The sequence below is a fragment of the Ictalurus furcatus genome, chromosome 20 (genome assembly GCF_023375685.1).
Source record: "Ictalurus furcatus strain D&B chromosome 20, Billie_1.0, whole genome shotgun sequence".
Lineage (NCBI taxonomy): Eukaryota > Metazoa > Chordata > Actinopteri > Siluriformes > Ictaluridae > Ictalurus > Ictalurus furcatus.
Genome location: NC_071274.1, coordinates 20,490,049 through 20,507,758, shown reverse-complemented (window position 1 = coordinate 20,507,758; position 17,710 = coordinate 20,490,049). Strand labels below are relative to the sequence as shown.

The following is a 17,710-nucleotide window of genomic DNA, read 5'->3' as shown; positions in this document are numbered from 1 at the left end:
ATTGTATCAATTTAAAAAAAAAAATGTTAAGCTTATTGAAAGACTTGCAATACCACAACCTGCTCGACTCATCTTTGTCTTTTTGTTTTTTTTTAGTGTAAAAAATACTCCAGCGTTTTCCAACCTAATTACCATCGACTGGGTCTGCAGAGTGTGTGTGTGTGTGTGTGTGTGTGTGTGTGTGTGTATGATTTGCTACAGGCAAAAAGCTCACTCCAAATTCACATCTAATAGAAGTCAGTAAACGTTTATGCGAAATGTATTTTACGCGGGGAAAACTTTTCGAACGCCGCTGTGGCTGAATTCTTGCCCCCCAAAAAATACGCAAATAAAGAAACAAACAAATAAATAATTTTTTTTAAAAAGTTCGTAAGTCAGAAATATATGTATCCAAAACAAATAATAAAGAAAAAAAAATCTTGCATCTGCTATGCTCCTGCAAAGATTATGTTGGTTGTAAAAAAAAAAAAGAAAAAAGAAAAAATTCTGAAAAATGTAAATTGGCCGATAAAAAATTAAATAAAAGGAAAAAAAAACCCCCAAATTTTTATATTTATAAGGAGAGCTAAAATGATAATTTTTTTGATTCCTCTTATACCACAGCAATTTGCAAACCATTACCAATTTTTCAAAATGAATAAAAGAACGCCACGTTGTTTAACCATTTAGTTTCTGTCATCGCTTAAGTCGTGTATAAAAGCTATAAACAGTTGTTCCCTCACCAGCTTCTCTTTTAAAGTTAATAAGACAAAAAAAAAAAAAAACCCCACAAACCACAACAAAAAGCATAAACACCTCCATCCTGAAGAATCTCCCAATAAACACCTCCATCCTGAAGAATTTCGGGAAACTCACTCTTACAAAGCATTGACACTGGAGACTCCTTCCATATACGGTACATACAGTAAACGTTTCCTTATAGAACGACGGCATGTTTTTCTTTTATAAATAATATATATTTAATATAATATTTTGTTTATTATCAGCCTTATATTATTGTAGACCATCCACCATACGAGTCCCTGTGAATGAGCTGCGGTTATAGAAAGTTAATCAACACCTTCTCTTCTGACCAATCAGATTCAAGAATTCAACAGAGCTGTGGTACAACAGGAAATAACACAGCGTAGATGGCATGTCAAAAAAAAAACAAAAAAAAAAAACAAACAATTGAAACCATCACAGAAATTCTAATGGTTTCCACTACAAATACCATTACAAACCATCAGCTAACCATTAAAACCATTACCATAACCGGTGCTTAATGGTATCCACTAGACATAACATGCCACCAATAGAAGGCAACAAATGACCAGTAGAGACCCACAGGGACTGTTACAGTTTCCATTAAAACTATTACAATTCCCATTAAAACCATTACAAATTCTATTGGTGAAGGTTTCTATTGGGGTTTTTTTTCAGCAGGGAGTGAAACAGAAAAATGAACAAAATAAATAATGTAAATGATAAAAATGATACTCTAACTATGGATTCATGGTACAGTTACCATGACAACCCTGCTCATGCAGTTGATAAAGATTAGATTAAAAAAAAAAAAAAACACTGGAGTTTTCCAGTTATGCTTTAAATTCCTAAACACCTCTGTCTCTCTCTCTCTGGCTCATGATGTCATTTCCTGTGTTGCTTCAAATACGCTAATATTAGTGCTGATCTCTGTAATGACACCATTTTGGAATGAAGTGTTCACGTGTCTTGACTGAGTCGATCAAGCCGATGTGAGTGAGATTGTGGTGAGAGCAGTCAGTGGTGTGTGTGTGTGTGTGTGTGTGTGTATCCCAAGTGAACACTGCAGCCTTGTTGGAGTCGTAGTGCTGCAGCGGAGGTCGAGGCCCTGAGAGTTAAGAGTTAGGCTAAAGCCTGTTGTGCCATATTGCATACACAGCTTGCATGGTGCACACGGTGCTGCCCAGACACGCCCATGTACACAGGTGAGTGATGCATGCAACGGTGTCTTCGGTTTCGAAGCAATATACAGACCGCTATTTTTTTTTTATCGGCTAAAAAAACCCCCAGATCCACGTGTATAGTAGTGTCCTAGACGTGTAGCGTCGTCACATCACTCGAGGCCGAAAGTGCTGGTCTCCTCTACAGCAATGAGGAGCTTCTCGTAGAGCATCGTGTAGGACGGGTACGGAGGAAGGTCGAGGCGGTTAAAGCACGTGTGAGCCCTGAAACGAACGACACGTCATTTCACAATCTCTACACGTGATTATTTGCAGAGAAATGATTAGACAGCGTCGGGTAGATCGATCGGGAAATACAGTGGAGAAAAACCCGGGGAATTATTTTGGCTTTGAGCACAGTTATCGTTTAACACGTTTAAATTCTGACCAATCAGCAGCCTCGCTTTAACCTCACGTTATATTTTCACATTCATACATTCATTTTTAGTAACCTCTTAACCTGACAGTAGCTTAGCGAACTAGCTAACTATGGAGAACAACATTATGGACAAAAAAAATGGTCCGAAACACCCTTTTTTTTTATACTTTTCAACCTAGTGTAGGTATTTAAAGCGTACCTGGGCAGAGAGGTGATCTTCCCCCACTTCTCGATGCAGAAGCGGCGCAGGCCGTTGCTTCCACGCAGAGCGGTAAAGCCCTCGTACGGCACGCTGGACGTTCCTGTAACGAACTGCAGCAGACGCAACCTCTGCTCATTGTTAAAGCGCTCCACTGCTCCCCAGAACCACCGGATCACGATGTGTCCGTCGTGGTAGCCTGAAACAAACAAACAACGAGATAAAAAAAAAGCACAAACAGACATCATCGAATCGATATTAACTTCTATAATCACGATAGCAACCAGCTCTCTTTCATTACTAGTTAATGGCTGATGATTAAAAAGAGGCGCGTATCCTCACCGCCTCTGTATTCTGTGTTGGTCCTCCAGTCGTTGAGGTCGATCTCGGCCGTCCCGGCGATGACCAGCTCCAGCTCTCTCGCGTCAAACACGGACACCAGTCGAGAATCCACCACCTGCACACACAAGTAGACAGATACCAGGTAAAGTGAATGACGCCTATAGATATGGTTGATGCGAAAATCAGCTAGACGCACTATCGTATATCGGCAATAATCCACACCGATAGTTTTTCCCGGTTGCGACAAGGTTCCGCTGTCAATATACGGAACGAGAGCGGCCTCTAGAGGCGAAATAACAAACTGACAAATTTTGTCGTGTTATTCAAAATGTTTTTTGATTCGTTTCGGATGTCTCTATTTTTATTTGTTATCTGGAGCGTTCGTTTTTGGTTCAGTTTGGATGTATATCTTTTATTTACTTTAATATTTATTAACAGTTAATACACACAGTACCGGTCAAAAGTTTGCGGACACCCGACTGAAATATTTCTCAGGATCTCTAAAAACCTTTTGATCTGAAGGTGTATGATTAAATGTTTGAAACTGGTTTTGTAGACAAAAATATAATATTTGTTTCTTTCATTAGACTAAAACTAACACTTTATTTACAAAGTAATCTTTATGTAAACGGACGACTCGGAGCGAAATATTTCCGAAAAGCAGTCGATAAGAGTCCGGCGTAGGTGGGAACTCCTTTAATACTGTTTAAAAAAGCATCTCAGGGAAATTCCTCATGAAATCGCTCGAGAAAACGCCAAGAATACATTTCTGGAAATTCTAGGCAAAAAGGACGTCGACTTTGAAGACGGTAAAATATTAAATTATTTTGATTTATTTTGGAAATTTTTTATCATGACATAATTCCCGTAGTTCCATTTGTGTTACTCCAGAGTTTTGATGACTTTATTATTATTCTGAAATGTGTGTATGTGTGTGTGTGGGGGGGGTTAATTAATCGGTTATCGTACCGCCCAAATTAGTTATTGGTATCGGTAAAATCCGCTATCGGTCGACCAAAAAAAGCGGCGGTGTGTATACCTCATAAAAGCCTCGGACCAGAGCCTGGGTTTGCTGAACCACTCCTCTCTCCACTCTCCACTTCACCATGCGCTCTATGTACTCTTTCTTGTTCTTCTCCGTCACCTGGATGTTAGCTCCTCCTGATTTCAGCTCCCTCTCTGTGACCTGACAACACACACAGAGCCAAGTTCGTGAGCCACAAAAAAAATCAACAACAACACTTCTCTGGACAATTAACCGCCAATTTCTTATTTCTCCAATTTCTTATTCCCCCTCCCCCTTCACACACACACACCTGGCCAAACACCTCCTCGTTGACGGTGAAGTTGAGATCCAGGATGTCTGTGATGTCATTGTCCTTCATCCACTGTAAGCTCTGGTGGAACTCCTCGTCCAAATACTCCAGATCGCTCAGGTCAGTCGCTCTGAACACAACAAGTACATTAATACAGCGCACACAATACGTCCTCGACGCCATTTCTGATGGACAATAATACGTTATCAGATTGCACTTACAGTCTGAGCAGGGCTTTATAAAAGGGCCGGGTGAAGAAGGCGTCCAGCAGGTACTGATGAATCAACGCTAGGCCTAAGATCCGGCCGCTGAAACGAAACCTAAACGCAAACGTACGTTTGTCAGGGTTTAGTCCGGGTAGTTGATTTCTCACAAAAAAAAAAAAGCAAGAGAAATATCACACACAGCTTGAGAACAGTAAGGAAGTGACACATTTCAAGGTCACACCAATCACGGATTAATCTGAAGGAGTGTTCAGACGGTCTCACCATTCCAGATGATTCTCCACGAAGGCTGACATGGGGCTGATCTGGACTGTGTACGTGTCGTTGGCGGAGTACTCGAATAGGCCGTAATACGGGTTAAACAGTTCCTGAGAGAGCAGGAAGAAGAACTCCCGAGAAGGCCCACTGTAATCCAGACTGGACAAAAAAACCAAAAAAACGTGTTAAGATTATGTAAATAATATTGCTTTTAAAAGAAGAGCCAATTTACCATAATTGCTGTAATATATTCAGTATTAAAGCGGCAATATGTAACTTTTTTTTCTCTCTCCAATCCGCACCATCTATTGTAGCTAGCTCTCTTCTATCACATCTACCAACTGGTTAGGGTGAAAGCTAGCTCGTGCTAGTCAAGGCATGTTTTTTTTTCGAACTGTCACTGGTGCTAACTGCCCTCTTCTGCATACATGAGGTCACAGATGTACACAGAGAGAGCAACACCACCCCGACCGCCCAGAGAAAGCACGGCCAATTTTGCCTTCCTGGACTCCCAGCCATGGACATCTATGGCGCTATCGACAATTTATGCCGTAACTATTGGAACACTACTACACTAGAACGTGTATTGGTTCGCCGTTTCTCGTCTACGCATTAAATGACAAAATCTTCATCCAAAATGGCTTGAAGAATCGAAATCCTTACAATACGACAGCTTTAAAGACAGATTTTCAGCTTTTAAACCTCAGCTTTACGAACAGTGATCGATGCAGGGCATACCCTTCCTCGCCGACGAAGGTGATATAGAGTTTGTTCCTTTGGAGCTCTTTGCGTGAGTAGGCCATGACCTGGTTAAACGTGCCTTCCAGTAGATGGTCTCTCCGTACTATTAGTCTGAAACACACAACAACAATGCCACGATCAATCAATTAATCAATTAACATATGGACGTTATCATAACATGACATATCTATATCAGTTGATAAAGAATATATCTACAATCCTGTGTTTTTGTATTGGGTTATTTTTCAGTGTGATTTATTTATTTGTTAATTTTTTTAGTTAAGCCAACTCACTTGATTTTCCCCGGCCCTTGCCCGTAACCCTTGGCTTCCAGCTTCCTGTAGAAGTTCCGAAGTTTAGCCTCAAAGTCTCTGCGATATGGAGCTGGAGCACGAGCTCTCTGGGTTCCTGTGAAGCAAATGAGCGAGACTCGAAACCGTACAGTAGGAACGTTCACGTCGGAAAGCTTCTGTAGCCGAACGTTTCCGTGTCGTTAGCTAATAATTTGCTTAGCGAACCGTGACGGTAGAATGAGTACGCGAGTCGCGGTTGCTGCGTAGCAACCTGAACCCACCTGGAGAATTTTGCGGGGAGGAGCCGGGGGAGCAGCGGGGAGAGAAGGCGAAGCCGGAGTGAAACGTGGTGAGAGGTACGTAGGACATGATCTCCTCCTCGAACAAACTGCACACAGATACACAACCTTCAAACCAGTCCGAACAACCGACGGCGTGATTTACTAAAGGGGTGTGTTTACATACATGAACATGTTTAAAAACAACAACAACAACAACAACAACAACATACAAGCCGGTTTAGCTTAGCAACACAGGGCTTTTGAGGATTACGTCTTTCAAAAGAGCAAAATAGCATAGCTCGTCTTTTTCTTCGCTTTCGCTCTAATTAATAATATATTAAAGATGGTAAACAGGGGGCGGAGTTTAATCCCGCTCGGAGAAATCGGATTTACTGCAGCCTTTTAGGACCGGCAGTTGTGTGTACAAATTAGTATGACCAAAAGGCAAGTATTACATTTGCAGAAGCTGGTTTTCCTTCCATTTGCGACAAAATGATACCATTTAATAAGTCTTAACGAGGATATGTATTAAAAATATATTGAAACAACGCCATAGTAAAAGAATCGTAAAGCTGATGACATCATTTTACCCAGATGAGGATGGGTTCCCTTCTGAGTCGGGTTCCTCTCAAGGTTTCTTCCTCTTAAAACATCTTAGGGAGTTTTTCCTTGCCACCGTCGCCACTCAGTGGCTTGCTCAGTTGGGATAAATTCGCACCTTTAATATCTGTATACCATGTTGATATTTCTGTAAAGCTGCTTTGAGACAATGTCTATTGTAAAAAGCGCTATACAAAAATAAATAAAATTAAAAAAAAAAATTAAATTAAATCACACATCCCATGCTGACAGGATTTCCATTTTCGTTCTCATCTAACATATTACAGACACACACTTTTATTTGACCTTCGTATCGTAATTTGAGCCTCGTCTCTTTGAGATCTGAACTCCGCACACGCATAACGAACAATCAGCCCGTGCAGAAATCCTCTGAACATCGTTTAGTTCCCCGACTTCGCACGTGACATCAATTAGTCTTTGTAAATCACCTGCAACACGCCCATTTCGTACGATTTTTGCACGTGAGTAAATTAGTACTCGTTATTCAGAACGATAGTATATCAAGTGCCTGAACGTTGCCTCATATTGGAGCGTGTAAGCTTCGAGATGACTTACCTTAATAATATGACAAAGTCGGCGTCGCAGGACAGCTTTTCTAGTCTGGGTGCGCCTTCTGTACGGATGTGGTGTACCTTTTCTCTGAAAACATACACACACACACACCTTGAGCATGGTTTTCCTACAGTTCTTCAATACACTGATCAGAAGGTCAGAGGTCAGGTCGTACTTGAGCGAATGGTTCCTGGCCAGGCTCGGCTGCCTCTCTTGGAGCACCTCAAAGATGTTAGGTTGCCGTAGAAACGCCACAATCTTGTCATTGTACGCTGTTACGGACACAAAAAAGTGTTCCGTTAGATACGTTTACTCGACATATGTTTCGCTGCAAAAAACTGATAAGTGAACGTAGACACTTTTTTGTTAAAAAAAAAAAAAAAAAAAAGAACAAAAATCTTCAAATGAGTAAAATGATATAACGAGTAGGAATTAAGATTAAGATTGAAATCAGTACAAGTGTTTAGAAATAGGTCGAATCATATTTGAGATATGTTCACCTGCTATAGGACGGCTTTTTTTTTATTATTATAATTTATTTTTGTTTGCAGTGTTTCTTAAGCACTTTGTAAATGTGGAATTAAAACCTGCTCCATATTTGCTGCGTACTCACCCAGTGGCACCGGCTCCTGTTGGCTTTGGTTTCGGATGGAGGTTACTAAACTATTGCCAGGCCTCGCTAACAGAGACACTCCACGAGTGCGGGACACATCGGATGCCTGTCGATGAAAAATTAAAACTAGTCATTGAGTAATAGTGCAAAAAAAAAAAAAAAAAATCTGCACTTCACCATATGTAATAGTTTAAGACAGTGGTTTTCAAAGGGGGCCACCAGGGGGCGCCCAGGGGGCCTCAACAATTTGCTGAAAAATAAATTCTCACTCTCAGACACCCACACACACACACACACACAATCAATTCCTAATGTGATGTAATGTAAAGATGTAAGATGTAATTATTAATTTAAAAAAAAGGGGGATATATTCAGAAGTCTGTATTTTTAATGTGTTTTAAAGACATCTTGCAAAAGGGGGGCCTCGATCAAATGTTAATGCCATTTGGGGGGCCTTGCCCTGGAAAAGTTTGGGACCCCCTGGTTTAAAATATTTCCATTTCCCATTCTCACACAGTGATTTAAATAGAATTTTGCAACATTTATGAGCATTAACAAGCTAACTAACAGACTCACATTAGTCATGGATGGAGAAGAGAATTCCTAGAGAATCGCATCTCAACGTTTTATACTATTTATACCATATTTAAATCACTTGCAAATGATTCAAGGCGAGTATTAATGAAAGAACAACAGGTTGGAAATTTTTATCTGTTAAATCTGTTAGAGTTACACGTAATGAAGTTAATATGACGGAGAAAAAACATCTGCAGCCTGGTTTACCGAGGAAAACGTAGACGTCGACACTGGAGACTCCTTCCGCAAACGTTAAATGAATCGCACTTTTTTTAGTGGAACGTTTTCAATACGTTTATCATTGCGCTTCGATTATACGGAGCGTGCATCCCGAACAAGTCCCTGCGAATCAGCTGTTACTATAGAAACGGCAACGTATAAGAACGAGTGCATTAAGACGGTATAAACCTGTGATTTGAGGTGCAGTTAGAGCGGTATCGTCATAGTAACAGTGACTGTGAGAATTCAACAGCATTGTGGTATGAACAGCAATGTTAATTCCATCGTTACCGTTACGTTACTTTATAGTTTGTTAGCTGTCGCTGTGTAGAAATGTATAGAAGAGTTAGGGGAACCTAACTTAATGTACAGCGTTAACACGTTTGTTTTTTTCTCCAAGCGTTGGCTTTAAAGATGTTTATAGGAGCTTGTAAAATGTGCCATTCATTTGAATTTCTCACACACACACACACACACACACACACACACACACACACACACACACCTCTCCTGCACTGTAGCTGCGCAATCTCTGCAGATGTTGCCGGTGAGTGAGGTGGTTGGGCAGCCTGCCGTTCTGCAGAGGGATTCTGGGGTCGATGAAGGTCGTGGCACGGCTATTGTGATCCACAAAGAACGACTGCAGAGTCAAACGAGAGAGCGAGAGAGAGAGAGAGAGAAACTGTAAAAGTCAGCACTGTTCAAAGCTGCTGAAATATCACTGTATTTTGGTGTCGTTCACATGAGCCGGATTCGATCTGGGTTACACATACAGTATATATACGGAAGAAGGATTTAATGGCAAGGTCTCAGTTTGTCGCTACCTTTCCCTGGGGGTCGGTTTTAATCTCCCAGCCCCGTGGCAACTCCGTGTGGGAATCAGCGAAGCGGTTCAGGAACGAGACGAGATCGCGGTTGTGCTGGTAGCGCTCGAAGTTCCGCGCGTCCCTCCTGATCTTCAGGATCATGTGCTTCAGACACGAGCTGTTAGTGAACATGCGATATGCGCCCTATCAGAGACGGAGAGCGGGAGAAAGAGACATGCGTTCAGCCACGCAGACCATATCGAACCGCGATAATATGTCGTTTTTTCAAAAACAAGCTAGGATTATCGCTAGTCGAATAACTCGACGTCTTTATAAATACACTAATGTCCTCATGCAGCATGTCCCGAGAGGCATCGCATTGTGCTTACAGGCTTCAGATGTATTTCATTACACTTGAACACCTGAAGTCAGCTTCTGTCTGTCAGATTAGATCTGCGCAATAAACCCTGCGTACAGGTGTGCGAGCGTGTGTGTACGAGCTCACGTAGTTGCCGTGGAGCACGGTGAAGAACTCGGGGTGCGTGATGAACTTGACGGCTGGACACTGCAGCAGCAGGGTGATCTTCTGACAGTGACTCGGTGAGCAGTGCGAGTCTCTCCTCGACTCTGAGAGACAGAAACATGAGCCGAGAGGAAAGAGACAAGATAATAATGAACAGTTCTTGCACAAATCATACATTTAACTTTAAATTTAAACACAAAGCTTTAAATTTAAAGCCTTCCTGGTTTTTCCCCCCATTATTATTATTATTATTAATAAGTTAGATCGCTTAGTATGTTTGGATGAAGCATTACTTCACTAAAAGACAGGTCAGGGTTATCCATCCAATACAGTACTACATTGTGAGCTGTTAAGAGATGTGGGTTTATGTAGCTCTCACCGCTTGTCTGAGGCGGCGAGTCGGTCTCTGTACTGCTACTCCTCTCCACTCGAGGGTTCCCTCCGTCCTCTTCCCTCCTCTCTGTCGCCATGGTCCTCTGGATGGTCTGATATCTGAAACAGAGAACAGTTTCATTCCACAACATGGCTACCTCCTTCACATCTGCTAGATAGTCATGGAAGGAAAGATCTTGAGCAGAAATTGCTTCCTGTAGCCCGAAAAAGAGGCTGCGGAAGACGGGCATTTTAACTGACTTTGGAGCTCTATTTTGGGTTAAAACGACACCTCCGACACTGCTCCGGAGTTCGTTACGCTTCAATCGAAAATGTTCCCTGGGTCTGAGACTTAATAAAATTTTTGGGAGAACTTATAAACGTATTTATTTATTTTTAAGATAGGGTGAACCTGTAGTTTTACATTGTTTATGATTCAGAAGAAGAAGAAGAAAAAAACACTTTTCAGTCATAACTTTTCTTCGTTAGAATTTTGCTGAGAATCAATTTGGATCGAATCGTGAATCTGAGTAGCTTGAATCGAATCAAATTGTGACCTGGGTGTCTTGTTACACCCTTACGTGTCGTGATTTTTCTGTCCACCAGGTGGTGCAAGAGTGCCTGTTTACAAGTCCTTGGTAGGAGCATGCAGGACATAATAGAGGGATGGAGGAGTGAAGGGAAGCAGCGGTCTCGAGTTTCACAGAGGACGCAAATCCACACGCCGTATGAGGCCAAATCGGAGAGAAGTCGAGGCGGACAACGTCGCTTTCACTTCCCCTCTGTAGGTCACTCTCCGCATCCTCAAACCGAAGTATGATGCACTTTACACTGATGATTCATCATCCACAGATGGACCACTCTCAATAAGGTTCTTGGAAAAAAAAAAAAAACAGCTGAATCTGTATCCCTAAAAGTTCAGCCGAAAATAAAACCTACACGGCGTTGCTGTCGAAAAGTAAACTCGGCTTTAACGGAAGTGAGAACAGGAACGAACTCAAATTTAATTTAAGTATGAATGGATAAAAAGTGTGATCGTTGGCAAATTGCTGTGGTAAAGGAGGAAAAATATCACATCCGGCCTGGTCGTTGATTAATTTCTTATAACAACAGCACAAACCAAGTGTTTTATTCCTTACTCGGCATGTGAAGGCACACACACACACACACACACACACACACACACACACACACACACACACACACCCCAAACACACAAACACACCTCCTGTTGAGCTGCTCCATTTGCTGGATGGATCCGGACCTGCGCAAGCCGTCAGGCGTCGCTGCTGCTGTTGGTCTTTGCCACGTGGTGGTGCGGTTAATGTGATCCACGTAGAACACGCGTCCATGACTGTCGATACGCGCCTCCCAGTCTGCACACACACACACACACACACACACATATGCCAGAGAGAGTGAATGGTGTGATAGAGTGACACCGATAAGCAGGCAGATTTGAAAAAGTCATAATGAGGTAATCCTTACAGCTTGGCTCAGCACACTGGTTATGTGTGAAACAGAGATAAGCGGAAATCTGATAAATAGTGTGTGTGTGTGTGTGTGTGTGTGTGTGTGTATCAGTGATGGGTAAAAAATATGCAAGCGTCATTGACTAGTCCATCCAGTGACTGGGTAGTCCAGAAGGGGGCGCTCACTAGGAGGAAGGGGCTCGTCGATGGTGGGGTAGTGGTGGGGGTCCGGCCTCAGAGCAGGGAGATGGCTCACTGGAGGGTGACTACATGGCAGAGGACACTCTCCTACACACACACACACACCAAAAATAATATATAATAAAACTATCTTTAATTTAGCATTGAGGGTCTGACACTGAAGACACCGGAGACTCCTTCCGTAAATGCAAAATAAACATCTCCTTCCTAAAAACTTACTAATAACAATCTGTTCTTCTAATCTGTTTATTATCAGCCTTAGATCATGTAACACGTCCACCATACAGGATACAGGTCCCATTGAATAAGCGGTTACTATAGAAACGATAACATATTAGAACGAGGGCGTTAATATAAACGTCTGATTTATGTGACAGCTAGCACTACTGTCGGAGCTTAAATAAAAAGCCGTCTGATCAATCAGATTGGAAAATTCAACAGTTCAAACTGCAGAAAAGATATGAGATGTCTGGAGAGACGTGTTTTCACGACAGCGTTTACATCAGTTAGACACTAATCGAAATTCAGCTCATCTATTAAAATTTAGCACCATTCCTACTGGGATGAGTTTGGCACTCATGTACAACACGCTTTCATAAAGTATGAATGACAAGAGCATCAAATAAATATGTGGCGTATGTCAGAATCGCTCAAACTCACTCCTGTTGCTTGTCCCAGCTCCTGGGGACTCTCCATTACCCACGATACCATGTGGACTTTGCACATGAGTGTCAGGCACTTCCTCCCACCTTGTTCCGTCCCTCGTCCGAGTCCGCAATCCCTGACAAGGCTCCACCTCTAAGTCCAAGATGCCATCGAGCCCGTCCATGTCGTCCTCGTCTTCCTGTGAGGAGAACACGCTGCTCTTGGTGCATCGCGCGCTGTCGAAAGACGCTGCACGCATCGCGCCTGCACCCCTCGCCACCATGTGACTACAGCACGGCACCGGGCTAAGGTCAGCCTCACCCTCGCTCTCACCTGGCGACCTTTGGTCTCTGACCTGATCATCGGACCCTAGTGCTTGGCCCTCTCCGTCTAATATCTGCACGAGTTCGGAGAGGCGCTGGTGCGAGCGGCTGCGAGGAAGGGAACGGCGTGGGCCATTGGGAGTCAGCGGCTCTGGGGCTGCACCGTCTTCATCTTGCTCCTCCTCTTCCTCCTCTTCTTCTTCTTCTTCTGTTTTAGAGCTTTCTGATTGGTTAGAGGGAAGGCTGTGGAGAAGGTGATGGAGACGGATGTAGTGCGAGCGCGGCGTCTCGGGTTCCTCGCACGTCGAGGCGATTACCGTCTCCAGCTCACACACGGGTAGTGAGCACGGACGATTTTTTCTCTTTGCTGTACCACGCATCCGGAGTGAGCAAACTTCCTCTTCTTCCTGATCCTCATCCTCTGCTTGAGCACGATCCTCAGGGGAGACAGGTTGAGGTTCAAATCCTCCCGTTGCATTCTCCATTTCTTCCGCCACTACAGCAGGGGCCGCAGCTGTACTTTCCATAGTTTCTATATCAGCTGCTTCTACATGATTTGTCTCTTGACTGTATCCTTGTCCTTCTACTCCTGTCTCTCCTTGCTCCATCTGCTCCAGAGCTGCCACTTCCTGTTCACTCCCTCTGTCTTGCTCAGACGTCAGGACCTCTACCTGACTCCCTCGATTTTGCTCAGCTTCCAGGGCTTCCACCTCTTGCTCACTGCTCTCTCCGGGTACAGATTCTGCCTCCGGGACCCCCCCGGTCTCCTCCGTTTCCTGGATCTCTGTCCTTCCCAGGTCTGCCTCTAAGGTCTCTACATCCATGGGAACTTCTACTGAAGACGTGTCCCCATCCAGAGGCAGATCAGGAGCAACCAGATCCAGGCTCATGGTGTCCTCGGCTTGGACTGGAGCTGGATGTTCTCCTGCCTCCACTTCCCCTGGCTCATGCTGCTCGGGTTCCTCAGGCACTGTGGTACACTCGAGCTCTGTGCTGAGGGACATGTCCTCATCATCTAGAGGATGAAGAGAACACCAACATCAGCTCAGAGTATCAGAAATCCAGATAAACAATCCCTGCCTATTGAGCGTAATTGCGATGATGAAGTCAATTAGGACAAACCTGGATGAATGGAGGAAGTGATCTCAAATCGGAACTGCAGCTGACCGCTGACATGCTCCGTTGGCAACCTTCGACCCAAAGTGTAGCTGACCACTCGGTCACTGTGGACAGAGAATAAACAAGAAATTCTGTTTATGAAGATAAAGATGGGATATCTTTAGGACGCCGGTCACCTTGATGTACTTTCTATAAGAATTTTGCAGACAGCACATGATTCTGAGTCAAATATGGTTGAGGGGACAAAAATAACGCAGCGGTAAGCACCCACATTTAAGACATTTAGGGTTTTACTACATCTGGACAGCAACAAATAGCGTCTCCACCTCAAAGCTCCAGGGTCCCCAGTTCGAGAACGAGCTCAGGTTACTGCCTGTGTGGAGATATGCATGCTCTCCCCATGTGGGTTCCCTCTGGGTTCTTTAGTTTCCTTCCACTCCCTAAAAACATGCCAGTAGGTGGATATAAATAGTGGAGGTGTCAGTGTGCTCTGCAATGGCATCCCGTTCCTCCTCAAGACCCTGACCAGGACCAAGCGTTACCGAAGATGAATGAATGAACTCCATTTGGAACCCTGGGCCAAAAATAGCAACAAACCAAGAAGCATTTAATTATTTTTCTTTGGCCAATTCTAAGTTCTTGTCAATACCGAGCCTGATGGACTGGCAGCAAGGTTCAGATTGTTGTCAATCCACGGTATATGTAGACGAGATGAAAATGGTATAAAGATGAAACCGGGTCTTGTCTTGGTAGAATTTACGATTCAGTCACTGCTTAGCTTAACTTAAATGCATATTCATTCAAAAACAACATCAAGCCATATATAGGCAACTCCATGTCAGGCGACAAAATTGTTCGAGGGCAAAGACACAGATTATGAATTCTTCCTGACCAGTATGTGCAGAACTTACCCGATAGCATGCTTCTCCAGTAATCTCTGCACCGGCATGGACAGTTTGCCCAGGAAGCGCTTTATAATGGGTCTGCTCTTGGCAAATTTATCCTTTACCTCAATCTCCAGCACGTCCGTGGGTAAAGACACAAAATTAAACCTCTGTTGTGAGAGAGAGAGAGAGAGAGAGAGAGAGGGAGAGGGAGAGAGAGAGAGAGAGGAAGTGAGAAGAGATAAAATCAGGTCCAATTTAGTGCTTATCACAGTAAAATCAACTCAAATTCAAAGAACAGAAGAAGCCTATATAAAAATGCAGTTTGTAATAATTTATTTTTCTATACTACAGTATATGATATATGTATAAATATATATAATAATTGTATAATTTCAGATACCTTAGGGGGAAAAAACTAGTCGAAATACTGCTTTTTTATAGCTCTATCTAACTCTTTTTCTTTCGTTCTTTCTTTCTTTTTTTTTTTAAATAATAGTGTTTTCTCTCAAGTTATACATGTGGTGAAATTACTGACACCCCTGAGGAACATTTCAAATAAATTCAAACAAATTGTTATTCATGCCCTGTTTCCCTGGGGGAGAAATATGAAGTTGCACAACTTGCAAAATGCCATTGTCATCCACTACCAATTACCAAAACCAAAGAGCTTTCAACACACCATTAAGCACAATTAGGACCATAAAAAGTTCCACATGTCTAAAATTAACTTCCCCAAGCATCATTAGAACTACCTGCCACACAACAGATATGAAAAGAAAACAACTGGAATTTGGTCACACTGAGTTAGCACGCATACAGCTAACGTTAATGCTAGTTACCTCAACAAATGCTTGTTGGAGTTTATAAATTTACAATACATACGGTATACTGTATTTATTCAGTCAAAACAAGGTACATATACCTCAACAACACTTTAGCATGCTAGCTAACTTAGCTAATGTTAGTCAACTGCAAGATGTTTTGGTTAATGTTAGTTAGCTAGTAGCAGCAGCAGTAGTAGTAGTAATAGTAATCCATATTTGTATAGCACTTTTCTAAACATTTGTTACAACCATCTTCACAATACCCTGAGAGAAATTAGACTCACAATACAATAAACCTTTGAAAACTTGGATTAAATACACCTGCAGTGACAGCAATGCTAAATGCAACAGCTACCCCTAAGAAATAGTACAATCAAGATACTGAAATGGGTTTTAAGACTGTATCTGATACATAAATGTTGCTCTACAGATAAAGATAGCCATCTAGCTAACTAACCTAACATCTTTTAGATAGCTAATTAACATTAACCACTAGCTAACTTTGCTACGATTGGTTTGCTAACATGAACAGAACATTAACTGAACAGTTAACTAGCTAACAGTTAATATAGCAGGTAAGGTGGGTGTATTTTAGGTGACAAAGAGGTGCTGTGCATTTGCTGCCGTAGGTCTGCAGCGAGATATTACTCACGTTTTTCTGACCCAGAAATGAGCGCCAACCTTTTACAGAACAGAGCAGCTCAACTCTGGTCCATTTTTCCTTAAAGGCAACTGACAAGGAACTAACTGTTTCAGAAAGGAGGGTTGGTTTGGCTCTGGGAAGGGGAAAGCTACGGCAATCACTTTATTCTTCTTATTCTTCTTATTATTATTATGGTTACAATTTGCCTCATAGCCAGCAGAGGGAACCAAAAAAATTGTACATGGCTCCTTTAAAATTAATAATAATTACAATGCCACTTCCTGGTGCATACGAGCCTCTCGGCCGGCTATCTGCTCCCTCTCGGCACGATGTCTCGACGTGGAATACGCCGAAAGTTCAGAACACCTCTGATCGCCGAAAGCCTTCCATCAGCAGGAGTGCTTTTTAAAATTTTTTTATATTTGCCTATTTTTGATGGTTTGCTCCATTTGTAACAGCGCACTGGCATATGGCCAATTTCTCTCTCTCTCAGCAGGAGTACGATTTCTTGGGTTGATCTCAGACAGAGGGACGCGAGCTAGAAGGGGAATCGGCGAAACAGAACAAATGTGCGGCATGCTCCTAATAACAAGAGCAGAAATAAGAGCTCTGGGGGAAGAAAGATGGAGGGGGGGGGTATCCATTATTGAAAACACTGAGAATATAACAAGGAGACTGGACGAGTGCCTTTTGCTTTTGTGTCTCTGTGTGCTGTGATTTCTCCCAGATCATTAAAAAAAAAAAGCCTGTGTGTCTACGCTGTTCATGCATGACGCCAACAAGTCTTCTGTTTTTGTGTGAGAGTGTGTGTGTGTGTGTGTCTGCAGGCAAGGTCCTATCTAATCCCTAGCTGCCACGGTTGTGATGCATCGGCACAGGAAGCGGTGGGTCTATGGGAATGGCAGAACTGCACAGATTGTGAAACAGGAGATGAAAGAAGAGAAGAGAGAGCACTTTTAACCCTCGCACAGCATCTCCGGCACCGCACATACTCCACACTTATGCTTGCTCGTTCGAATCAGTCATGGGCTTTCCAATTTATTTATTCTCATATTTATATCCCCTGGGTTAGAACGTCTAGGTGTAATAATTAATAATGTTCTAACTGATGAGAATTTTGATGGGTTTTTTCCCATCATTGTGTAATTTAGGTGTACGTTTTAAACCCAGTGACAAAGATCAGTAAGTGATGTTGATCGGGAGATGGTGTCGATTTTGGTGTCAGTTCCTTTACCCTTCCATCGCTGGTCTTCTCTGAGGGAGGAGGTTAGACGCTAAGAAGCGAGAAGGAAATGACAAAGCACTACTGCAGCCCGT

At 42.7% G+C, this 17,710-nt stretch overlaps 1 protein-coding gene across 1 annotated transcript in view; it reads right to left on the bottom strand.

Moving 5' to 3' along the window:
* Nucleotides 1-603: 603 nt before the first annotated feature.
* The window catches only part of hecw1b (HECT, C2 and WW domain containing E3 ubiquitin protein ligase 1b), a 35,620-nt gene continuing 18,513 nt past the window's right edge, over nt 604-17,710 (bottom strand). Inside the window, exons 7-28 of the mRNA XM_053651824.1 lie at nt 14,951-15,093; nt 14,043-14,143; nt 12,613-13,935; nt 11,938-12,039; nt 11,505-11,655; nt 10,287-10,399; nt 9,890-10,011; nt 9,403-9,588; nt 9,084-9,218; nt 7,784-7,889; nt 7,346-7,442; nt 7,174-7,257; nt 5,998-6,104; nt 5,717-5,831; nt 5,421-5,534; nt 4,689-4,841; nt 4,422-4,520; nt 4,201-4,330; nt 3,924-4,070; nt 2,885-2,999; nt 2,543-2,741; nt 604-2,189 (exon numbers count right to left, since the gene is read on the bottom strand). Coding sequence (XP_053507799.1) covers nt 2,078-2,189; nt 2,543-2,741; nt 2,885-2,999; nt 3,924-4,070; nt 4,201-4,330; nt 4,422-4,520; nt 4,689-4,841; nt 5,421-5,534; nt 5,717-5,831; nt 5,998-6,104; nt 7,174-7,257; nt 7,346-7,442; nt 7,784-7,889; nt 9,084-9,218; nt 9,403-9,588; nt 9,890-10,011; nt 10,287-10,399; nt 11,505-11,655; nt 11,938-12,039; nt 12,613-13,935; nt 14,043-14,143; nt 14,951-15,093 — 3,954 coding nt within the window. The 3' untranslated portion in view covers nt 604-2,077. The remainder of the gene's footprint in view (nt 2,190-2,542; nt 2,742-2,884; nt 3,000-3,923; nt 4,071-4,200; nt 4,331-4,421; nt 4,521-4,688; nt 4,842-5,420; nt 5,535-5,716; nt 5,832-5,997; nt 6,105-7,173; nt 7,258-7,345; nt 7,443-7,783; nt 7,890-9,083; nt 9,219-9,402; nt 9,589-9,889; nt 10,012-10,286; nt 10,400-11,504; nt 11,656-11,937; nt 12,040-12,612; nt 13,936-14,042; nt 14,144-14,950; nt 15,094-17,710) is intronic.